This window comes from Pseudochaenichthys georgianus, chromosome 11 (assembly GCF_902827115.2).
Source record: "Pseudochaenichthys georgianus chromosome 11, fPseGeo1.2, whole genome shotgun sequence".
Taxonomy (NCBI): domain Eukaryota; kingdom Metazoa; phylum Chordata; class Actinopteri; order Perciformes; family Channichthyidae; genus Pseudochaenichthys; species Pseudochaenichthys georgianus.
In genome coordinates, this window is record NC_047513.1 from 15,480,930 (window position 1) to 15,506,824 (window position 25,895).

Here is a 25,895-nt window from a genome sequence, read left to right on the forward strand (position 1 = left end):
CGAGTTCAACTGTTAGCTGACAAGGCCCCGCCATGCTGGAGGAGAGCCTTTTGTTTTAGAATCCACCTCTGTTCAGCTGCTAGAGTCCTCCACCTTCACCCTCACACCTCAGATCATCCCCCCCCCATTGTATCTTTGCAAACAGTTTTTCTGGTTTCTCAGTGTTCATTGCAATACCTCACCATAACTTGGCTTTCTGACCATTTACTTTGCTCAACAGACAAACAAAACAGCAGGTTCTTACTCTTTTGGATTTTCATTCTTTAAAGCACCATGACCATAAATATCCTTTCAAAATACAATAACCACTTGTTGACTTGTAAAACACAATGCAAAATCAGTTCTGCAATCAAGACATTCGCTGTCATTGGTACTATGTTTAAAGTTTGTCAAAGATTACATCGTGATACTGAAAGAATTTGCACTTCCTGTCAGAGTTTAGCTATATGTTTAAATTATCCTGCCACAGTCAGCCCAATAGCCAGCAATATATCCACTTTACTTTGTTCCAGGTCAAAAACCGTTTTACCCCCCAAACAATTATTCAGCCAGTCTTTGTTCCCCAATATATTTGTGCAAGGGACCAATCTGACTTCCTGTCATTTAAAAGCAAAGCATTATAATCTGGAAATAAACACAAAATAAATACCGTGCCCCATTTAAAATGCCTTACCAAATGTGAGCATGAATTATAAATGAATGTATCACCATATTAAATCAATTAAGAAATACTGTCTGTTTTACACAGGGCTAATGAGAGATGTGTTGTTGTCATTTCATTTCAAACCTTTATTTATACAGATAAAATCCCATTGAGATCATTGATCTCTTTTTCAAGGGAGACCTGCTCAAGTAGTTCCACATGAAACATAAAAACATAAATAGAACAACAAAAGGACATCATACAGCATCATTTACATAATTATCCACATAAACAGGTACCAATAGCTTCCGATTGAGTAGCATCCAACCGAGCTTTAAAAACATTTAGTGGCACCAGATTGTTCAGTTTCCATTTAATTTGCAGACTATTCCAAGACAGAGGAGCTGCGCATCTAAAAGCTGTCTTCCCTAAGACAGTCCTAGCAGTTGGCACATTTAATAAAACCACAGCATTCGATCTCAGGCAGTAGCCACTTACAATTTTCCGTGAGATCAGGGAGCAGATATAAGATGGAAGTTTCCCTAACATGGCTTTGTATATACAAATGTACCAGTGACTGAGCCTCCGTACAGTTAGTGAAAGCAAACCAGCCCTTGCATACAGGGTACAGTGATGGGTTACTGCTTTACAGTTTGTCACAAATCTTAGTGCACTGTGATACGCAGCATCTAACTTGACCAGGAAATGTGCAGGTGCATTCATATACATCAAATCACCATAGTCCAGCACAGGTAAAAACCTCAGCTTTTTAAGCAGGTTATTGACATGAAGTTTAAAAGTGAGACAATCATCAAGCCAGATACCAAGGTATTTGTAACAGGTAACCACTTCAAGTGTTATTCCTTGCGTAGTTACAATATCTAAAACAGGCTCTGGTGTCTTTTTAGCTTTAGAAAAGATCATTACCTTGGTTTTCTCAACATTTAAAAGAAGCTTTAGTTCAGAGAGCTGAGTCTGAATAGTGTTAAAAACAGCCTGTAATTTAACACCAGTCTCCTTAATGGTGGGACCTGCACAGTACATCACGGTATCATCCGCATACAAATGAAAAGTAGCTTCATCCACATTTTCACCTAAACTGTTGATATATATAGAGAATAAAAGTGGACCTAAAACAGAACCTTGGGGAACACCATTAGCAATGTTCAACCACTCAGAAGACAGCCCATTAAAGTGAACACATTGGGACCTTTCAGAGAGGTAGTTTACAAACCACCCTACTGCATGGCTGGACATGCCTATACTGGCTAGCCTCTGCTTTAAAATGTGATGATCGACGGTGTCAAACGCTTTTGAAAGGTCAATAAATAGAGCTGCACAACTCTGCTTATTATCTAAAATACTCGCCACATCATTCACCACTTTCATTGTGGCAGTGATGGTGCTGTGTTGCTTTCTGAAGCCTGACTGATGTTTAGACAGGATGTCTTTGAAGTTTCAGGAACATTTGAACAACATTAACGTATATTTCTAACAGCTGCTACTCATTGTGGTCTTTTTATTAACATATTATATGACTGTTGCAGTTCATAGCAGTTTAGTTAGAAAGTAAACCAGCCAAGTCCACCCACTGATACGGGAATAAGGGAAGCTGAGGAATTCTTTCACTGGGTGAGGCAGGAATTCAATCAGTGGGACTATGGGGCTAGGAAACTGGGCATCCGACACAGTTATGCTTCAACACTTTTCAATTTGTGCTTGGCCTTCTGCAGCCTCCGGCCTGTAGCATATCATTAATGAAAGTCATATTAGGCATCCCTGTCATCCTTAGTAATCCCTCTCAACCAGCAGGAGGTTTCATTCGGTATGAGAGGCTAATGTTCACGGCCGTATACAACACACGCTCTCTTCCTCAAATCTTCTTCTGCCTGCCTATACCTACTGGTTCTGTCATGGCTTAATGTGCCCCAGCTGCTGTGGAAGTCCCAACTATGTTCACTATAGAAACCTTATGAAATATCATAATCAGTTATTTTTGCTTGTGAGTATGGATTTTTCTGCAATATCTGTGATAAAAATAATCTGCTGCCCTTTCCCTTGACCCAGCCCTTTGATGATCATCGTCCTAAATGATTCATGATGTTTATGCTGCTCTCTTCATTGCTCAAACGCTTCCTTATGTGGTGTAGAGGTCATGGATTCCTACATTTAGATGGGTTTCTGGAGTTTCCTCACATTGTGACCTTAGCCTTTAGCCAAGTCCCTGATAGAGTAGTAGCCTGGCCTGCTCTGTTGGATCTTTGCCCTTTTTGGTGAGCTCCATACCGTGAGGGCCTGCTCATGTTACCAACTCGAAAGGTTCTGTGCGTCTGAAAAATTGCATTTTTGGTTGATTTAAGTGTTACTTATCATATTTGTGCTTCTATGGTGCAAGTCAATTCACTCTCTGGATGCAATGGGTTCAACCTGTTAATCCCCAAGCCTGTTTTTCAGGTCTCAGGCGCGAACATGACATGCCCAGAACAAATGACTATATCTTCACTTCTAAAAGGGGTAAATTAATAATCTTTTTTTCTCAAAGTAATGAGAAACCTGTGAGTTAGAGTGTCAGAATCAATGTAGATGTTTTTATTTTAAAGTAAAGTCGGATTGAACATAGTAAAACAAATGTAAATGATAGTGTCCGTCCAAAAACACTTTAGGTAAAGCTTTAGGAATCCAAACTATAACATATAAGTATATACCCATTAAGATGGATGCAAAACAAGTGACATTTTACCTTTTTTAGAGAGGTTTAAAAAAAAAAAAAACCCACCTCTGGGGTCATTTGGGTGGATTTGCCATATCTCTGGAACCCATCGGTTGATTTTGGTGATTGACACCTCTATTGAACCGTTGGAGCCAATAGAAACGAGGGGAAGTTCCTACATACATCTAAACATTACCATTGGTGAATGAGAGTAATGCGCAGCCAGCATGCCCAAAACCGGAAGCTCTCTTATACTCTATAGGAAAAGTACGTTTATTGACATAAATATGATGGATTTATCATTTCAAAGTGACACAGAGACATTGGATTAACCTTCAGCAGCGTTTATGTGTTTTAATGCCATTGAACACAACTTTTTTATCAGAAAACAGCAAAGGTAAGACGTATTTGCCGTTTTTGTCCCGTAAAGTGAAGTTGTGTGTTGTCTTGCTTGCTTTCGCCGCCGTGAGTTTTGGTCGCACAGTAATGGAACTTATACCATTGGAATCTGAGCTTTCATATGATATCTTGTTTGTGCAGATCCAATGAAGTATAAAATATTGCTACCGTGTGTTAGCACTCTTTCGCTTAGAGCTAATTCAGACTCTCGGCGTTAGAGTTGTATTTTGTTTCAGTAAAAATGGTTCATATTTTCAGTTAGCTGAGTTTCTTCCCGTTAAGTGGGTATGACACATTAATAGGTTGTTAAATGTGAAGAAGCCCTGAGACACAGTTTTGTGAACATCGTTGTGTTTTGCCCCCGGGGGCATGGGGTTTAACAGGTAAGGGATTTTGCTGCAAAAGGTCAAATTCCAGGACAGAAAGCATGCACTGCATTTTCGGATGCAGAGTTTGACGTGCATCTGAACTCTCGTGTCCAAAAACTGCTGCTGCTGACCTGTCGAGCAATCAATCCCAAAAACAGAATTTAGGCTGTTTACACGTACGATCACTGTGACTGCTCAGCAACATACCACACTGTGTGATGTCCCTCTGACACAAGCAACGTGTGCTGCTCCAGTTACTTTAGTCATGTCTAAAATGCATGCTCTATGCATTTACATGTATCTTTTTCGGATTTATTTGTATGCCTCTTTGTGTCTCGTCAGATTATTTTGATACTTTGACAGATTAATACATCGTCAACAAGTATTCTGTTTCTGGATCTCACTTTAGGGGCTCGATGCTTTCTCCACGACTCGTCACTTGACTTTGTTGTCAATATCATGTCACCTCTTTTAGCCCATAGCTCAGTTTTCATACCCAGGCTGTCAAAAGAAATCACTCATTTATCTGCCTGAGAGATGGGATGTACTAAAAGCAGTGTGCATTGTGGTCTGAACTGAATTATAAGACAAATGGAAAAACAAGAATACCAAGAAAGGTTTGTGGTCAATGACTTGTAACAATATTTATTGTTACTTTCTTCACACAGGGCATAGACACGTGCATACATTCAGAAGTAGACGTCATTTCTATGTTTGTGTACTATGAGTAATTCAATTAAGTCTGGCAGCAGTCTTCTCCGCTTTCTCACAGCTTGAGAGGCTATATAAAACAGGGTGTGGAGCATTTGGAAAGTGTGATCCTCCATCTGCAATTGCCTACATGGCCTCTCTCAGCCCCAGAGGACACATGCTGCAGAAGAAGGAATTGTGTTGTGCAGTGAAATGCATCTTGCTACTTAAAACTTTGACCACGGAACATAAACTCAAACCCTCAAATGCTAGTTTGATCAGACCCATATGAACTTAAAGAAGACTTGCGGTGTGGATTCGGAAGCTATTACTGTTTGCCTGACAGAATTACAGAGATTGATGGCTCGGACGACCATAACTCAAGAAGTTTCTGGAGCTGACTCAGTGTTCCTGGGTGTACCGTCCCTGCTGGCTTATGATTTATTGTTAGTTTGGCCATTTGTTAAATGTTGGTGAACACTCCAGTGTGCCCCAAATCATTTTCCCCCTGAGAAATTATGACAGGAGCTAAAAGTGATCTTCATTAGCTGACACATATTTATTTTCCACGCTCTGCACAACATGTTTTCTTTAGATGAGCTACCAACTGAATTGCACTATTGAGCACTATGTGCTAATCAAAAATCAGCATATGACTAAAACATGAATAACCAAAAAGTGTATGTCCAGTTATAAGTGGCTATTGGCACCAGCCTTACCAAATAATCTCAAGCAAAAGGTATCACCCCATCATAGTCGAACCTAGAATTTAAACATTTGTTGAACTACAAATGTATCTTGATAAAGCTTGACTTGGCTGCACCATCCACTGATCTCAAGACACTACGGTGTATGCATTATCTTTGGCTGCTATAATCTGCTATAATTTGCCTCCCACTCATGCCCTGGAATTGGTGTTTTGTGACTGTAGTGATTGGCTCAGCATGCTATCATGTGCTGCCAGAGGAACGTGTTGTCATGTGAGTGAGGCATAAAGCCTCTTGGTACAGAGTGCTATCACCAACACCATGAGTAGCAAATATTCACGTTTCTCTATCATTGCAGGGCAGGCACAGTGCTTGCACTTCAATAACTAAATTAATTACTGAATGTACTGGTTAAAGTACCCCAACTATTATCTCGCTTTGGTGATTTCATAACATCTTCCATAACTGCTAAGTTGGATTGTGCCTTTAACGGTAAGGGTGTAACAAAAAAGGAACTGTGACCAGCTGAGTTTCAGCATCTCTGTGCAGAGTATCAAATTCCTAAGAGGAAGTCTAAATGGCTGAGGATGTTCAGAAGTGAATTTCCCCCTTGAAAACCGAAAGAGCATTAAAAAAAGAAAAATAACATCATCTGACAGGTGGTGGTGCATCGGTATCACAGTACAGTCCTTTCACAACAGTGACAGTATAGATGTCTAGCTCTCCCATAGGGCCAGGAGCCACTGTTCTGACATGTCCCTGTGTCAGCGGTCTAGAGGAGAGCTGGAATGTGCTCATGACTCTACATGCGTTCTCTGTTATGCTCCATTGGGGTGCAGAGTGGCACGATCAGTCTTTTTTTGGTTGGAATGTTAAAAAATGGTAACGTCTGTCACTAAGTGAGCTGGTGCAGTTAGCGATAAAGCTACACCATTGGTTGGTCGAGTTTGAATTCCCACGACGGCCGTTGCTTTTTGAAAATGCTGAAAATGTTACTATATTTTAGATTTTTACAAATTAAAGCAGCCTGGGTATGAAAACGGAGCTATGGTCTTCAAATACTAGTCTCAAACATAGCTTAACCACGTCACCAGCTCCTTCAGTACATTTTGAAGAGAAGGATTGCTTGGACCATGTGCAGATGAATAACCATTTAGAGTAATTACACTTCTGCTGACTATCCCTGTAACAATGTGGCAACAAATTAGCATATATACATGACTATACATGGTACAGCTACAAACTATGTTTCCACTTAGCCTTTTTCACCGCAGTCCTTGTCGCCTGTATTTTACAAATTCACAGTGTGATATAGAAATGGTAGTATCTGAGATACATCATGAGAGATACACATTGTGAAATCATTCTCCAATCTTAAGTTGTTCATTGCGAGTGCACACTTTTTAATTGGCAATGAAGTTCACTAAAAGCACTGTAAACACTTCAGTAAAGCGGCTTGCTTCAAGGCAAGGCAAGGCTTTTCGTGTCCTTTTCAAATGTTTGAGTTCAATGTGACTAAAGTGTTTTCACTGCCTCTGCCTCACAGTCACTTACCCGTTTTCACTCAAGGCTGCAGAGCAAAGCTGAAGGTGTTTACATGTGTCCTCCGGATAAAAGCTTGATCCGACTCCAAACCATAGGAAAAACTCTGTCCTTTACTTGGAGGATAATTGTCTGTTCTTCTTCAGTGGAAATCAAAACAAAGCCCAAGGTTTAATAATGATCTGTGTTCATAACTGCTTCTCACAGCAGCACCTCCTCAGCATTTCAGCATAGTCATATTGCAGGAGGCTGCCTCATATCGGAAACTTGCTCAAAACTGTGTGCTCATCTCAAAACTATAGAGTTTTCATCCGTGCGCAGAGAGAAGACTTTATTGAATTTAAAGAAAAATGATAACATCATGTGGAGACAGTGTGCAGAGAAAATAGACTTTTATCAAGAAGTGTTGTTTTTGGAGGACTGCAGTGTTCACCGACTTGCTCGCAACTTGGTTTGTTTTCTCGTGTCTTAATTCTTTATTTCCAGCCTCCGCAGGGAACAACAAAACAAAAAAGAAATGTTGAGCCTGAGAGGAGAAAAGAGTAACTGTGTAGAGGACGATGGCGTCCATCTTTTGACCCTGACCCTTTGGGGGTTGTCTTTCTTATGAGTAATGTGTCACTTTTCTTTCCCGTATATGTGTGTGGTTTGTTTCGAGTGTGCTTCATTTTCAACAGCCTTCTAAATGGAGTATGACAGGTGCTGATTGCGATATTTACGCAGAACATTTGACTTTTTTTGCCCGATTTCTTTTATCTTTCACAACACTTTTTTGTTTGTACCTGCTCTACTTTGTTTCGTAATGCCTGACCGATGTGCTCGTTTGAAGGTGTATCAGGTTTCCTGGAGGTGGGAAGGGGGTACAGGCCTAGAAATAGCAGCAGCAGTAGGCAGCTGTAGTCCACGTCATCCTGAGAGGTGCTGCAGCAACCCGAGCCCATCTGGAGAGAACAGAGAGCCAAGGACACTGCAGGAGAGGAGAGGAGAGAGGAAGATACAACGCAAGGTCTTTCTTTCACACATTGAGGGAATCCGCCATAAACAGCCTGCCGTGGAAGACTCAACGTCACCTCAAAGACTCACTCTTCTCCTCTCATCTTATTCCCCCTCTCTTTTTCCCGTCGTCTCACTTCAGTCCACTGGGACGGATGCGTCAATGAGACAAAGTGCTGCCTTGTTCCGCCAGCAGCTACACTGTGTAGGCTACACATGTGGTTTCTATGGTACCACCACTCATTTTGTTGTCATTTTTAACCGCTTATTTTTAGGAATATCGGACAATAATGGCAACAAAGGCTGACTAATATGATCTATATCAAGATAAAATATCATATAACTGCACTGACGTTGTTGTTGTGTTTCTATGGAGCAACACTGAATTGTCATAGAGGGCTGCGCTCAAAGTTCAAATTCTTTTAAACTTGTTTACCGCTGACCTTTTGATGCGCAACCAATCGGCTGGCAAATGTATGTAGCGGCGCAAGCTAGCAAGGCTCTGCGCCAGACCTCACGGTGAGCAAAGGGCAAATCACTAATGCAGCTTAAGTCTTGTTTGTACCTCAGTGTATTTCAAAGCAGATAATACATATATACAGTATTTTTCTTGGTAAACAGCTAGTCAGTTAAAGAAAAATAGCTCTTGGCTGACTGGTTGGTTAATCCTCTGTTAAGATGTCAGCTTTGATTGTAGCCATTGTCAGTTTATATACGTTCTTTGTAATTTGCAATAGAAGTTAATATAGGTAAGAGAATCACCACATCGTTTATTGTCTAAAACTACTAACAGCTCTAAGGAGATGGCCTTAGAAAACATTACATGACTCGCTAAAGAAGTAGTTGGCAAATCAATTGCTAGTTCTTGCTAATTAACTGGCAGATTTTTTATAGATTGATTGTTAACAAAGAGCATCGTAGATGTATTAACCACCGTTGTACCACAGCGTACTATAGGGCTGCACGATTTTGGGAAAAAATGTAATTGCGATTTTTCTGACAAATATTTCAATTGCCATTCGAATTGCGATATTTGTTTTTAGGCGACCCAACGGAAGTTTATTGTAAAATGCGGCCATAACTCCGGCTAGGAAGGTCGTATCAACGTACTCCCGTCTCTAGCACCCCCGCAGCCCGAGCTACGAGTGAAAAAACTAAACTTACATGAAACTTACATTGGTTTGCTTTAAAGTCAAGCTTCAGTTTAAGATTCACCCTGTAATAGAAACATGTGATGGAGCAGTACTAACCTGACCCAGATGGTTTGTTTCACCAAACCATCTAAAGCTCCATTGGAAGCCATTTGGAAAGGGCAGGCACTTTCAGAAGCACTTGGCAGGTGATTGGATCAATCTGTCTATCACCTTCTATCATGGGCTACTTCTGATTGATTAACAATGGCTGGTACATGTGGAGCACAGCACTTCTGATTGGTGTGGATGACTGAGACACAAAAATTGTACAAAAAAATCACAGGCTTTGCGATATGATAATCGCATCATTTAAAATCGCGATTTCGATTTAAAATCGATTAATCGTTCAGCCCTAGCGTACTATGCCCATAAAGACCGCCTCTCACTTAGCGATCATTTGTGACTATTTCTACATTGTGTAGGTGTTTGTTTTAATGGTACAGAGTTCCAGAAAACACTCAGGATTTAGTTTGCTGGAACTCGCAGCCCTCAGGCAATCAGAGGCATCCATCATCCTCAGTTTATGGAGTGATGCAAGGAGGAAGAGAGAGAGACTGAGAGACAGACCAATGTGAACATAAAAAGAGAGAGAGAAGTGGGTATATAAAATACATACATAGGAAGAGAATGAAATGTCATTGTGAAAGCATTTGTGTGGAGGTGGGATCCACTCAGCGGCCCCAGTGGGTAAACAGCTGTAATCATAGTTTAGCTGCAGACATTAGGAGTCTTTTTACTGTTGCTTACAGGTTGTAGTACTGTGCATTAAATCCTGGATTCTCCGATTACAAAACATATGGTTATATACTCGTATTATATTGAAGTCTGTGGAAGGTTTTTTTTTATTTCACATTCAGTGATAAATAATTGATGCTGTAGTAACTTATTCATTATTATAACTATAGGTTACTTACGTAACCCCAGAACTCAGAGTAACATGAAGTGAGATGTCTCACTATGGGATGCGCCTCATCGCGGAGCAAACAGAAGCATCAATCTCATTACGCCAATCCTGATTGGCTGGTGATCTTGACGTCAGCGTCAGGGGAAATCACCCCCTATAAGTAGCTTGCGCCACAACGCATGCGTCATTCAAAATAAGCACCTCTTCTCGCTTCACCATAGCAAGGAGGGCCGTCTGGTGAGACATCTCACTTAATGTTACTCTGAGAACTGGGGTTACGCTGGCAGCGTGGGGTTCCTGCTCGGTGAGGGGCCCACCTTCAGTAGAAGGTGGGCCGCCACCAGCGGTTCCATGGGCGGTATGCGGAGCAGGCCGAGCCTCTCCATTCCATCGCAGTCCAGAGAGGAGGCACCCTGGATTGGGACCTTGTTGCTGAAGGGCCGGTCTCTCCACGAGACCGACACCTCATCCAACATTTCTGGAAAAACCGGGAGGAGTTGCCTCCCTTTGCCTGCTGTTTTGGGGAAGATGCTTCCCCTCGTAGCGGGACCTGGAGGTCTCCTTGGCCATTTCGGGCCACGGAACATTGAGTCTGATCGCAGCGCGTTTGCACACGGCCTGCAGGTCCATGTGCAGCCTGGGCCGATGACATGAAGGTGTCCTCTTCTTGGTCATCTGATTCAGACAGGAGGAACGCCAGGGCGTCCTCCTCATCGTCCTCCTCGTAATCCAACTCGAGGACATCCTCCGCGGGTGAGACCATGGTGAGGTCTAACCGGGAGCCCCAGCTTGGTAAAGCACGGGAATCCTTTCCCGCGTGTCTTGTCGTCACCGGGTCCCGGCCTGCCAGGGCGCGGGATTCCGGTTCTGAGGCCATCGCTGATATTGAGCCCCAGACTGACACGGAGAGGGGTTCACTCTCTGTGGCGGACGCCCCCGTGTCTTGACTGCCGGCCGGCGGGTCCATGGACATGGGGGGGTCCTGTTCCGACAGGCTAGCTTGTCTCGCTAGCCGTCGGTGGAGGCTCTTGACTGTGAAGCGGACACAATGTCCGCATGAGCCGGGGTTGTCGATAGCGCCTCGGGTGTGTTCCAGCCCGAGGCAGGACGAACAGACATGGTGTGTGTCTGTGCCCGTGATCTTCAACCCGCAGCCGCAGAGTCGAGCCACCGAGTCCCTGACTCCTCTGGTGTGAGGGAGAGGGGCGTCCATCTTTGTCGCCTCGTGGCGTGGAGAGGGCCCGCTCTCGACAGGTGGGATGAGAAAAAAGGTATTACCACCTTGTCCTTAATCCGGAGAAAAAGGACGGTGTGGGTCTTTTATTCCCGGAGAATACTGACTGGTGTGGCAGTATGCTCCTCTTTTAATCCTTTTCCCCTCCGTGGGGAAGAGAAAAGAAAAACTTCCTCGCTACCGTGGTGTCGGTAGAGAGGGAGCGAGCTAGCAACAGGTGTGCTGCTAGCTTGAAAAAATCGGACCTACCTTATTTTCTCGTAGAAAAGGGCGAGGTCGATTAGTACTACCGTCTTCCTGCGAAGCAGAAGGAGTAGCCGGCTAGCGCCCGTCGACCGAAATGATATTTTGGGTTCAGTCTGTGGACAGTGAAGCTTGCCCGGCTACTGTGAGATGTGCTCTGAAGCGAGAAGAGGTGTTTGAATGACGCATGCGTTGTGGCGCAAGCTACTTACAGTATAGGGGGTGATTTCCCCTGACGCTGACGTCAAGATCACCAGCCAATCAGGATTGGCGTAATGAGATTGATGCTTCTGTTTGCTCCGCGATGAGGCGCATCCCATAGTGAGACATCGAACGGAGTGTTATGAATGAGAACTTTCACTTTAGTGTATATGACATTAACAAATTACCCTGAAGGACTTCACCAGTTCACAATTTTGGACCTGATCCAAAATACACCTGGTAAAAACCTACCTGCCTCGGACCTCCATGAATTACATTTCCTGATCCAACAGTGTCCCAATATTAGTCAAACATTGTCCAAAATGGATCAAAGTCAAATCAAACAGACCCAAATATTAAGAGAATACTGACACAGGCAGCAGTATGGTGAACTAACATCAGTGGGCAAAATCTGTGACAATACATATCCTTATTCCTGGTTACTAGAACTTGGGATGTTCTATGATGACTCTGTTTTGTCAACCTAATGTTATCAAGTAATGAATGGTATAAAGCACAAAAAAAACAGCAAATGTTTACACCTGTTGGCTGTTAGCAGCAACTGTTTGTCATTGCTGCTATACAAATAACTTAAACAAAAACTAAACTTGATACATTTCTTTTATTTGATGATATTTGATCAGAAGTTTCATTTCCTTTTCCTCTGCGAATGTTGCATCACTCGGCCTTCATCTCCCCTTAAAGTCACCCTGTGTAAATGTTTATGTCCCCTCTCCACTGAGGGAGTGGATGCTGCTTCTCCTTGTTAGTTCAAAGCATAGTGGGGGTCAGAGAGTTGGTGGGAAAGAGAGCATGGAGTACCTCGGTGTAGGTGTTATCAGGAACGGGCCACTTCAATAAAGTGAGTTTGTCTGTTCGTCCGATCACCCCCCCATGTCTTTCCATTTACTTCCCATAGGATGTCAAGATGCAAATGTGAGGCTCTACATCCGCTTCACAGCAGCAGCCCCCAGGTTCACGGTTCATCAGAGCATAAACATGTGTCAGGCCAAGGAAAATATTTGGAGAGAAGGATAACAGACACAGAAAGTTGTGAGGTTTACTTGGATCTTCAAGGGTGGAAGGGTCATAATATTGTTCTTCAAAAAGGGTCAAAAACTCACTCTGTAAATGTCTCTGTGTTTTTTTTTATTTCTCCGTCTGTGTGCAACTTCCTTTCATATCTCATTCTCATTTTTCGACACCACAAAAGATTCAGAGCACTTTTTAGTATGAAACCAGTCTCTTAAAATAGTAAACACTGTATTTTTAAGCGAGAATACATATACACACTGTGTTTGACAACCTGATACCTTTAAATAAAAGTGCATGACATGAGGAAGGTACTTTGTGTATCCTGTTCATCTCTTGAGAGTGAAGCAGATTCTCTAAACAGATGAGGTCACCACCGTTTGTACAGGCATTTCACAGTTACACTGAGGTCAATGCAAACATCTGTACACTATTCACCACACTCTAAAGCTAGAACAGCTGTACTGTACTGCTTGTATGAGTGGCTGTCATCCATTTTGGCTAAAATGTCACCCTCTGACCCAGTTGCCATTGGTTATCACCTTCTGTGTCCCTCCAGACTTTACTCTTACATCGCAGAAGTTTATTTCTTAGAGCGTTACAAGACAATGTAGAGAGGAAAAGAGGGAGAAAGACAGATGATGTCAGGTCGGCCTCGCCAGCACTCTCTGCCCCGATGCTACTGAGCGTGGAGACACCATGGCTAGCTTCTCAATCGCTTATTTCTTCCCCTCTTAAACTTGGAGCCCCTTGAAACCTGCCAGACTTCCCATACGCCAAATACAACACATGCCCTGCCACTGCGTTACCTTGGTTACGCTTGAACTTGCTCCTCCAGTATCAGAGAAAGGATGTACAGAGGTGGCGTTCAGCATTGTAGATGGAACTTCTGATGACCGTCCGTAAGAGACGTCATACTGCCGTCCGCTGTTAACCCAGTATGTCGGGCGGCGGGAATCTGTGTGTGAGAGGATGAAGATTGGCAAAGGAGAGCTGCTGGTACAGAGGAGGCCATTTCACGCAACACAGCTTCCAGGAAGTCAGTCATCAGAAATGCCAAAGGAAAGCTGCATCTCTTTCATAGCCGGCCAAACGGAGCAAGCAGCCGTGGAGGGCCCTCTAGAAGACAATATCCCCTAACTAATGCCATCTGGGATGACTTTCCCCGTCCTTGTGTTCATGCCTCCCACCCCTAAACCATTCATTTCAACCTTCATTTCAAATATGCTTTGGGCCTTGGTTATTTGGTTGTTTGTTGTCCCGTTTATTTGATGGGTTTTTGACTAAGACCAAGTTTGGCGGCAATGCACTGGAGCTTGTTTTTCTACAATTGCTTCGTGAGAAATGGGAAGATGGAGATGACACAGAGAGGAAACGGAGACTTTTTGGCAGCATGCCAGTGTCTTCGAAAAAAAGAAGAAGGACCAAGCCAAGATAATGCACAGTTAGGCCAACAGGAAACATTCAGATTTCGATCTGTGATCTGTGCATTTCTGACTTGCGCTACCCATGAAGCCAACAACAGCTGTGGGCACAAAGCCTTCAGGATGATCAGATAATCCCAGTACAGTATTATTAAAGGCATAGAGGAAGGAGAAAAAACACAGACATAATGTTTGGTATTACACCTTTAGATAAAGGTTAAGATCAAATTAGATAACCTGTCAGGAAGAAATAACAAGTGTAAAACAAAATCTGTTGCCTAAGGGCGTTTGATTCATCCTGCAAGAAAGTCAATATACCAAGCTGAAACCATACAACTGTAGAATTTCACAAAGAGCCATAAAGATGTATTCCTTTTAAACTTTGTACAATACAAAAGCAATCTGCTGTCGCAGCAGTATGCGTCCTGAACACCATACCAGAGTTGGTTTTTGTTCTATTGTGTTATAGATTTCATGGCGGAAATATACCTTGAAAAGCAAGAAATTGTTGAAATGATCATGTTATTCCTTTGAGGGAAACTCATGGGGAGTTTTCATTATCATTATGGGGTCACACCGTGTTCACAGAGAAATGACTCTAGTGCATGAGGGAGCAGTGTCCTCTTCCTTTATTTTGGCCAGATTAACTGACAGAATTGAATTGGAGTTTACTGACAGTTTAATACATTATGATGTTGCACATTATATAAAGAAACCATTTCCATGTGAGAAGCAGGACGCACAAGAGTTGTGTTATTCGGAAAAGTTCATCCCCTGACACCTTTAACCACGCAGTGTCACCAGGGAGAGAGGGCACGGAAGGAAATCACTTAACCGCTGACAAATTGACTCAGGAGAGGCGCAAAGCTCTGGTTTATCTCAGCGTATTAATGGAGCCCCAACCTCCTCTCACTTTTTCATAGCTGAAGTTGAAGCATTATTCCGCCTCGACTTGCATGTTTTGTAATAAATGGTGCTGATAGCGTCCTGGCTTGCTGAAGTACTTACATTTTTCTTCTCCGTAACCCCAAATTAATATCTTGTATCATAAACAAATACACATCCCTCTATTTGTTCCGTGTATTATGCTGTAAGGTTACAAACTGGAAGAATTATTTGTATGTGAACCGGCTGTGGATCAAAGCAATGCAACCTTAGGGCTTCAGGATACATTTATAGAGAATGACTCATTGCTCTTAAAGCATGGATATCTTTATTTTAGAAATATTTCAAATGTGAAGTGTAGTTCCCAGCCCTAGTTTCTTTGACTTAATTTAGATGGGAGGTTTTATAAACTAAATATGGGCTAAAAAGATGAGCTCAGCTTGCCCCCCACTTACAAACTAGCTCCCCTTCAACATTATACTTCCCGTTTACTTTCCCCAAAGACCTAATATCATGAAAGTTGGCTCAAAACTAGTTTGTAAACTTAGAGCATGATTTTCCCCAATCAAAATAAGAAAAGGAAAGTAATTGGAGTTACCAACAACTCTCAAACGTAGCCCTCGAACGGCAAAAAGTCCTCACTTTCCAAAGATGTTCCCCCTGCTAAGGAGAGAAGATATGATTTGCTCTTGTTTAAAAAAAGAACACTGAAAAACACAGATTTTATTCCTCATCATCCCCCGTGGTATATTATGAGAAGAGAGATCTGTTTGTCTGCATGTAAAACATTCCCCCTAAGAGGAGGAAAAGCCTTATGTAACCAGATCCGATTGGCCCTTATATAAAATGGAGAAATATGGGCGGATTGTTGCTCTGTGACGAGCCGCTGAAAGACTGTGACATGAATCTGAGTCCGGGGACCAATCATGCATTTCAGTCGAGGAATGTCAAGACCCTCAGATCTCAGCCTCATGTTGAAACTCAGTCCAATCCCTGTGATTTGAAGGGTGGATATCTTGTCACTCATGCAGCAAACATCACAGCCTAAACACATTTTAATCAATGGTTGTTATCTCTTATAAACATGTGTATATATATATATATATATATATATATATATATGAAACATGTATTGTATCTCTCCCTTGAGATATGGTCTTTAACAAAGCACCGGGGTATGGAGGCATTTGTTCTAAACGCCTTGGCTGAATATGCCTCATTTATAAGGCCAGTGGAGGTTGTTGCATGGCTTGGGGCTCCACTTAAACTCTATGAACTTGCAAATACTTAAACTAAAGGCCATGCAGCTTAATGTACCATACTTGGGGCTGTTCCTTCCCTTCTGGCTTTTACATTGGCTGTCAAATATTGTGAGAATGTCTCTATAGCACTCAATAACTTGCTTCAGTGAGGCGAGGCTCTAAATGCTGATTTGTCATTGGTAAAAATATATCATGCCCACACACTGTTTTCAAATGTTGACCCTATGACTAAACCTGTCATTTGAAGCCTGGGAGAAAATAACAATGAGTTGGAGAAAAGAAGAAGAAACACACTTTCCCCCCCATTTTTTGACACTGTTCAAAACCTGGTGATTCAAATGCAGTTCTTCTTCACATAACCTTGTCTATTCTTTCCCAGAATCTACGGCTTTTATTACACCAGTGGGCCTCTTTCATGCACTCTGTGCTGCACTGTATAAATGCATTTATCCTGCTTTGGGAGAAACGGCCGCCTCCTGTTTCATATTAACATGAACCCTAAACCTGTCTTTATATATTGCATGTATTAGACTGAACTTTGGCTTACGTTTCCCCCCTCCGGTTCTTTCGTGATGAAGAATACGAGACTGGCAAGCTTTCCAAGCACAGCTGTGAGTCTATGTTGCTGCCAGCGCTCTCCCTCACTATCCCCTGTGTGGGATGGCCTCTGACCTCAGTGAAAATCCTACAGGGGCTAAAAGAGCCTGTTAATGCTCACTCGTGATGTACAGCTGTGCTTCATTCAAGGTGGTTTGTCTTTGCTCTCACCATGTAAAATGTCAATTAAATCATGGAAAAATGGTCTCAAGATTGCATCATATTTGATATAATCATGAAAGATCAGAGCAATATATATATAATAAAAAAAACTTAGTATTGGTCAAAGAAATATGTATTATAGATTTCCTTTAGATCTCTATTCAACACACTAATTGTATCAAACACTGTGGGGCGCTTACTGTGAACATGAGTTTCATTATTTAACAACCTGTGATTGTTTCGTCAGCAGTATGTCAAAAAGTGGACAGAATAATGTCCGTAGCCAGATTTGAGTTCTCATCTTTGTGCAATAAAAGCTGCTTCTTTTGGCCAGCCAACAGTTATTACCTAAACGTTTTAAATTCACTTTAAAATGCTTACATGGGGACATTTGAACTGTCAAAATTGACATTTGTTCATGAAGAATTTACTTTAACTTGTGTGTACGCTGAACCCCTATTGTAGTATATATAGACACATAATAATGATGGATAGTACGCTCTTAGTCTACCCCTGTTGGTGTGCGTAGGGGACCTATCATGCAAAATGCACTTTTTGATGTCTTTTATACATAAATATGGTCCCCAGTGTGTCGGGGAACTCACGCAGCGTCCGAAAATAAAACTTTCTCCGTACCTGCATCTTTTAAAAACGGGGGTACAACGAGCGGATACAGATTTGCTGCCGATATTACGTAATTTCGGATGGTGGACACACCAAAAAAGTTGCTATCAGAAACAATGCCTGACGTGTTTTGGACGTAATATGGTATTTTTCTACATTAGCAAGCCTCGCTAACACTCAGCGCTAACCTGTACTGAGACCCATAATATATGCCTAGAAATAGCAGGTGCACTTTAATCCTCCTGTTGTTGTGAAAAGTTTATTTTTGAGATGCATTGAGTTCTTTTTCTATCCAAAGCACTTGTCTGTGATTGACAAGCAAGGCAACAGTATGAATTTACTCATGCAGTAACACCTGCTGTTTGGAGACTTAATACAGGTTGAAACAAGCTCTTTAAGTGGCACTGCTAACCACAGTTTGCAAACACTATAGTATTTGCCCTCGGTCTTTTTAAAATGCTCTGGATTGGCATTAGTTTGCCCTGTATTTTTTTCCATCGCTCTAATGGCCATGACAGCCCAGGTAACCCATCTCGGAGCGCCATAATCCGTCCTGTCAGCAGACTCAGCCCTGTGTTTCCTGGACCCTGGTGATACCCAATACATAATTCCACACTGGGAAGCCCATTGCCAGCCTGTAATCCAAGCATCTTATCAAACCAATCAGCACTTTTCCAGCAAGAACACATCTCGACCGTGACAGAGGGAGGTTTCACAACATCTGGCGCTCGGAGCAGAGAGAGGAAAGGGAGGGAGAACATGAGGGAAAATAAAGTGTGAGAACAATCTTGATGCTCTGGTATGGAGATTTTAGATCAACAACACGTCCTGCCTTTCACTTTCGATACAGGTCAGCGAGCGGGCAGCCAGTTGTCTGTGCTTGCCCGCTGCAGAGTGGAGTTATATATTGATGTTCTCGACGGTAACATGTGTCACTGCGCTCCCTCACAGTTTCTCTCTTCTTCTCTGTCTTTCATCCACACTAACCTCTTCTCTTTTTCTCCAACCTCCTGTTCTCCATTTCTTATTCTTCCCTTCAGCCAAGTGCTGCGGGGAGAGGTCTGCAGAACTACCTATCCCACCAACAACACCAGTCCCAGCACACAAGCTACACCTACTGTCATACAGCTGTGAGTACAGCCGGTTTCTTCTTTCTCTGTGTGACTTCATGTTTCTTTGTTCCTCCCATCTCTTTGAATACTTCCCTCTTCTCTCTGTCTTGCTTCTTATATTTAATCACTCCCTCTCTGCTGTCCATTAGTGGTCGTTACTATCAGGGAAGCTCTTATGCACACAGCAGATTCTCTTCCTCCATTTCCCTCCCCTCCCTTTATCTATCCCTTCCCTTTAATCTTTCCCTCTTTTCCCACACTCTCCCCTCTCAAGTCCTCCTCGTGTATATCACTTCCTCTAACTATTTCTTGCTCCCTTCTTCCCCAGCGCTATCTCTTTCTTTTACCCTCTCTCTTCCCTGCAACTTCATTTGTTTTTCTTTCATCCTCTGCATCGACACTACAATGAGACTAATTGAGGTAGAGACACTTTTGGACGGCTTCCCTCGTCATTATCCTTGGAATTAATTGCTGTTCTGCAATCCGTTTGATTTGACTTTATTGGTGCGATCTGGTTTTTTAATGCAGCGTTCGGGGTGTGACTGAAACCTGGGCACGAGTGGAATTAAGGAATGTTATTATCGTCATGTTTCTGTCACAGTCACAGAGCTGGAAACAAAGATTTGGCTGTTTCTTTAGTCCTCAGTATTTCTTCCTCTAATAAATATATTTACAAGATTTCACCTGAAATCTTTCTCTCACAGTTTTATTTCCATTACGACACTGGGATTTTCTCTCATCTGACATACGCACCACTTCAATTCCCAGCTGCCAACATGTTGAGCCTCCCTTAAAGCGCTCGCATGCAACCAATGACGAAATCTAATTGGATTTAAATAGAATAATCAACCCTGTATGTTGGCTTCTTGATGCACACAGAACTACTTTGCATCCATCCCTTTGATATTAAGGTGACATTCAGGCTCTTTTTCTCTAAAAAAGGAAGCCAATTAGCTTTGAGTGCTGTGCGTCACTTACAAACTCCACCATGGCCACATTGCGTCTACCAGCACCACCTACTGCTAAGTGAAGCAGGGTTGTTTTAAACAGTGTTGTGTTGTGCAGTAACAGGAAGCAACAACAGAGAACATTCCACAACACAGACAACAAGGCTTTGGCTGTGGTTGTTTCTGGGAACATCTTGGTCCTTTTTGTTCTTAACTGCCCACACCCCTGGGGGATACAGTCATCACGCTGATCAACATCCACACGGGACCCAGGAGAGTCTGAACTCTTTCATCTGGCTGGGATGGTTTGTCCAAAAGCGGAACTAACACAAAGCCACTAAGCATGGTCTGGTTTTTTGAGTATCAAAATAATCTGTCCCTAGACCAGAAAAGTACTGGGTATTCGTCTAACCAGACAAACAGTAGCTGTGTTAAATAGGGCTGCCATTGAACCTTGACCTTAATAACAATAACCATAATACGACTGAAAAGAGCTCGAGTCAGACCTACACTCACATGATAGGTCTTATCAGTCTAATGTTATGTATATCCAATGCACCATTTTGACTATGGCGGTTTATTTCTCTGTCATACATTCCAGGAAATAAACATTGGGTGTATCACACAGCCAGCAGACAAGAGTTAGATAGTGTAAGAAATTCCCTAAATGGATTTGTAACAGATAACACACTCACGCAAATTCAAGACACACACCTTCCTTGTCTTTTTTCTCCTTCACTCTCCTCTCTGTTTTTTTTGTGTTTCTGTTTTGTGGGCCACACTTCTCACTCAGTACGCGCTTAACTAGCCTTGGTTACAGAACACCAAGGGGTCATCAAGCGCTTGCCCGCATCTTGACCCTCCAGCTTCAGACCGTAGCAGACTCCGCTGGCTTTAACTGGCCTGTTTTCATGAGACAGTGGGGTGTTTGTTTTCTTTTCAGCAGTTTTCATTTTCGTCCCAGGAGGAAGCTATTTCTCCCACACTATCAAGCCTTCGACCAGGGCTGTTAAAAATCCACACTTTGAGGAGGAATCACAGTGCCTGGAGATGGCTAATCCACAAGCACACAGTAACAGTCAACAGAGTTCCAGCCTTTGAGTCTGTCTTCTGCATTTGTATAGCTTCTCATGTGCCGCACAAATCGTATATGGATCAGCAATCCCCACAATTCACAAACAAACTAATACATTCTCCCCTCCCTTTTTCTCTCAAGCAGCCTCCTCATCTAGCCTCTGTCATTATTTGTATTGCTTCCCTAAATGCTATTGTAATGTTAGGCATATTAGATGCATCGAATGCCGAACAGAAAGGGAAGAAAAACAGAACTGATAGCTCAGCATGTGTCTGTCCTGTCGGCTGAGGGAGGTGAGTAAATAAAGGGAGAAAGAAAAGCAAGCGAGGATCCAGCAGAGATCAAGAAGCTTTGCCTCCAGTGGGTTTGTAATTACAATGGAAGCGGATACATTTCCACTCTTAATATGGTGGGATGAAGACCCCTCAGGGGGGAAGGTGGTATGGCAAAACAGCAGTGGAGAAAGTCATGTAGAAGTCAGGAGCTGTGACTAGAAAGAGAGTTCATGAGAGATTGTATTATTTCCTGTGAATATGCAACGCTTACTTCTACAAAACACTTCTTTATACAATGAATTTCCGTCGCCAATGCATTTTTATAGAAACATTTTTGCTGCTTGCATTGTGTTCTCCTGTAAGTGTGACATCCTTGCACTGCACATTAAACAAAGGGAGGTTGGTGGTGTGATCTTTGGGTTATACTTTAGTTTGTAAATACATACACGGACCAATCACATTCATTTAAACCTCTCCTGTTGTTTCTTTTAGTTGCCATGAAATATCACAATGGCAATGTAGACATGTAAACACAGTAGAGACACAGAGGAAACATTAGTGACAAAAAAGGGGGAAACGGAAAGGCCTCACTTACACCACTATTACTTTTACTATTAACCAAACCGCTTTATTGGTTAGATAACAGCTTTGTTGAGTGGACCAGTCGTCAGGTACTTTAGTGTAATAAAACATGGCAAACTAATCATAGCACTTGGTGTTATTGGATTCTTTACTTAGAGCCACATGGTCTGCAAAGACTGCCATTGCCTTGACTGTGACTAAGCCGCACATTATAGATTTTCTGGTCTATGGAGAATTGATCACAAGCACAAAGGCAATGGCAAAGGAAGGAAACATTGTGTGTAGGTACTTTACGCTAATTGGTGTGACAGAGCCAATGTATGGGTGATAGCAATAATGGAGTGAATGTACAATATCAGTACAAGTGTAGACAGTGTGAATTGAGTTTCCACTGTGCTCCAGGAGTGCTGCTCTTGGGATATTTGATATTGGGCATCTCGCTTTGAGACATTTTCCTATGCAAGCCTCTTACTTTTTGTGACTGCCCCATTTGTGGAACTGAAAGCAGTATTTAAACATATCTATGGAGTTTCAGTAGGGGAAAAAATAGTGCCATGTTTTGCAAGAATTCAAAATAGCAGAACATTCTGAGAAATGTTGAGGATTGTTTTGAGTCGTGTAATCAACACATTTCCAATAACTACAGGGCATGGTTAAGTACAAGAGTCAAAATGTATTGAAAAAATTACACATGTTGTTTATCCGATGAAATATTCTGCTTCTATCCATATTTGTTGGCATTATGCCTTTCAAAACAACATTTTCACTGTGGTCAATAAACTGTTTGCTCTCCCGCTTGCCAAAAGCAAAGAGAGGCATGCACTGACCGATCAGCTTCATTAGAACAAACATTATTCATATTGTGGGACATCATATTAAAGACGTTTTTAAGAGATTAAGAGACCCTGCACTGCTGAAAAAGCGCACGTGTCAACTTTCAATGCTTTTATAAACACATTTGTGTATCTGTCCTCTGAGGCGTTTCATTTTCTGATGGTATGCCTCCTCATTCAACAGATTATCTCCAAAGTGCTTTATCCAGATGTTTCCAACATTGCTTCAATCATTTTGGTCCCTGGAGTCTAGATATTACTGATTTTGGTGAGTGTTTCATTATTTAGCTTATTTAACTGTACACAACTGGGAGACTCTGCATTGCCAGCTAATTGCATCCATGTAGTGTGGTTCTAACCAAGTTAACCAGAGCTCATGCAGGTGTTTATGTGTCAGAGAGTATCAGAGTTGAAGTCCCTTGATCATTTGCTCTTGTTGTGACAAGATATATGAGACAAAAACGGCAAATGAAATCTGAACTCAAGGGCCAGCCCGCATTGCGTCTATGTGCTGCTGCAGAGTTCATCTTTCTTCATAACATACAGAAAGAGACACACACCTACACACGTGCTGCAGAGGAAAACAAATCTCTCTTCTCTCCTTTAGGATAACAAATACTCCACTGGGGAAGTGGTGCAAGAACTGTTTGCCCTTCGACCATTTCCATATGTTATCCTTCCATATGGGAATTCTCATCTTATCAGGCATAGATAACAAGACACGTTTCTCCCCTAATGAAAATATTTGAGTGGGTTATCAATCTTTGATCGGAGGACATGGACATCCCTGTGAACCCTTCAATTTAATCTGGAGGTGTCACCCAGGCAAACTCGGGTTGTTACCTCATTAGACTTGCCGAGCACACACTGGCCAATCATTCAGTCAATACAAACCGGCTCGTAGGGATTCCTCGCACATCTCTGGATTCACAAGGTCTGAAGACTCAGAAGAGACTGATAGGGAGGTTTTTGAAAAATAAGTGATAATCAGAGAAATAGGAAATAACATACAGTATATTTGTCAAACCCCCGATTACACAGTACTACTCTGCGTTTTAACAAGCAACCAGAAATAGGATTTAACTATCTTTGTTTATAACTATAGAGTAGGTCAGTCAATGATTTCAATGATAAATCACCACATTTAAAAATGTTTTCATATTCATCACATGTAGGTGCTACCGACTCACCTTTTCATCCATCTCTCTTTGTGAGGCCCATCGCTCTGGCACAATTCTTGGTGTTGTGATTAGATTAATTAGCCATAACTCACAAACACCCATTTATACAGGCTGACAGATGACACAGTCATTTAGCTGAATGAATGGCCTGCCTGCTGGCAGCGCGTGAGGATGTGTTCGCTGGCTGATGGCCTGCAAAAGGCAGTTGAGTTGAAGCTTGTTATCTGTGAATCGCCTCAGGAAAGCAAAAATGGTCGGACTATTAAGGAATGAAGAGGCAAGTAACGTGTGATTTATGGGTGAAAAGGAGTTGGGGAAGATGATATGGCCAAAAGACTAAGATGTAGTTCTACAATCATCAAAAATCCCAGTTTGTCTTTTTTGATGCATTCTTCAAAGACATTTTTTATCCAAGAGAAGAAAGGCTGAATTCCCGGTTGCAGAGGTAGCAGATGCCGTTGTGCACAGTACATGTGCAGTGCAGCTGTGAGACTTTCTGATGGAGTACATTAGCTTACATTTTAGAGTCTGAGTCTCTTTCATCAGCCCTTGAATGAAGATTATTGCTCATTCCTCAAATACTGCAATGATTCATCTTTGCCATGAGCTAGATGGGCTTTGTCCCAGTAATTCATTTAGCTCTCGGGACAGCAGTTGGAATGACTGGTGTCTTCAAGGCCTAATTAAAAGAAAATTGTCTAACATATTCTAGGTCACACTGCTCAAAATCTCTAACCATTTAGGAGGGATTGTTAGGCACTGCCACCTCGTCCTTCGCGGGCTATTTTGCCTGCTAATAGAGTGGGTTGCAGATAGAAAAAAAATGGTTTTATTTGCTTTGTTGATTTCTTCAGGCACCATTTGAATATTGAGACACTTGATGTTTTGTTTATCATTGGTCGCTTGAGTCAATAACTCAATCTACGTAAGGCTTTGTGCTCTGCATGTCTTTGTCTCCGTCTGAGGATTGTTTATTTGAAGACATTTCACGAATCCTCCTTGTGGAAACAGACCCATAATTACCGTCCTACCCTCAGCTGAATGAGAATGTAACTGTTCATGAATACCTTTGGTTTAGTATCACTTTTTCTAAAATAACTGTGGTTGGAAGCGCAGGTATTGGCTGTAGTACTCATTTCATTGAACTAGTCCGACTAAAATACTGACAGACAGGAGGTGTCTATCTTATCAGTCCTCATAATGAGAATCAATGACTTTAGTTACTGGCACAGAATGGCTCTGACGGTACACACACTTACACACACACACACAGGTTCTGAACAATTAAGCGTGAGCTATCGGGCTTAGTGCCTGGGTCCATTGTAAGCGCTCTAAACCTGTTAGACTGTGACAGACCATTAAAAGTCTGCCAAGGCGTCCTTAATTTGCCTCAACAGTGCACACTAAGGCCGAGTGACTGAGTGCAGTGAATGTATCTCTGTGTATGAATGTGTATGAGGGGCCGTGCAGGCCGTAATTCATACTGGTCCTCTCACGCACATACAATCTCCTTATACATACATACTTTTTCACTCTTACACACATACATTCTCCTTTTACATACATACATTTTCACTCTCACACACGTATATATTTACACTCACACATTCATACATTTTGCTCTCATATTATCATATTTCAATGCACACATTCATATATTGTCACTCACACATTCATGCATTTTGTTCTCATATTCATATATTTTAATGCTCATATTTATACATTTTGCTCTCATGCACATTCATTCAATGTTTACATTTAATATTATAAATAATATATGCATGTATGAAGACAATGTATATATGCAAGAGAAGAATGTATGTATGTATGAAGACAATGTATGTATGCAAGAGAAGAATGTATGTATATATGTATGAAGACAATATATGTATGTGTGAGAGAAAGTATAGTGGAAACGGAAGGAGTATGGTTGAAATGGAAGGCAGGTCATTATCGCGCTGTGATTGGCTCAGAAGGTCGAGCGGGGCTGGCTCATGTTCAGAACTTCGGATTCAAATCAACATGACGGAGGGAGATGAATCCGTGTATCTACGGACCATTTGTCTTTATTTATTAA

The 25,895-nt window shown here is 42.0% G+C and overlaps 1 protein-coding gene across 3 annotated transcripts in view; it reads left to right on the forward strand.

Annotated features, from left to right (window-relative positions):
* The window catches only part of LOC117454713 (RNA-binding motif, single-stranded-interacting protein 3), a 310,119-nt gene that overhangs the window by 57,009 nt on the left and 227,215 nt on the right, over nucleotides 1–25,895 (forward strand). For 2 of the 3 annotated variants that reach the window (XM_071204809.1, XM_034093846.2), the window contains exon 3: nucleotides 18,854–18,943. The exons of the other annotated variant lie outside the window; for it this stretch is intronic. In XM_071204809.1, the coding sequence (XP_071060910.1) occupies nucleotides 18,854–18,943 (90 nt within the window). The remainder of the gene's footprint in view (nucleotides 1–18,853; nucleotides 18,944–25,895) is intronic. 3 annotated transcript variants of the gene reach the window in all.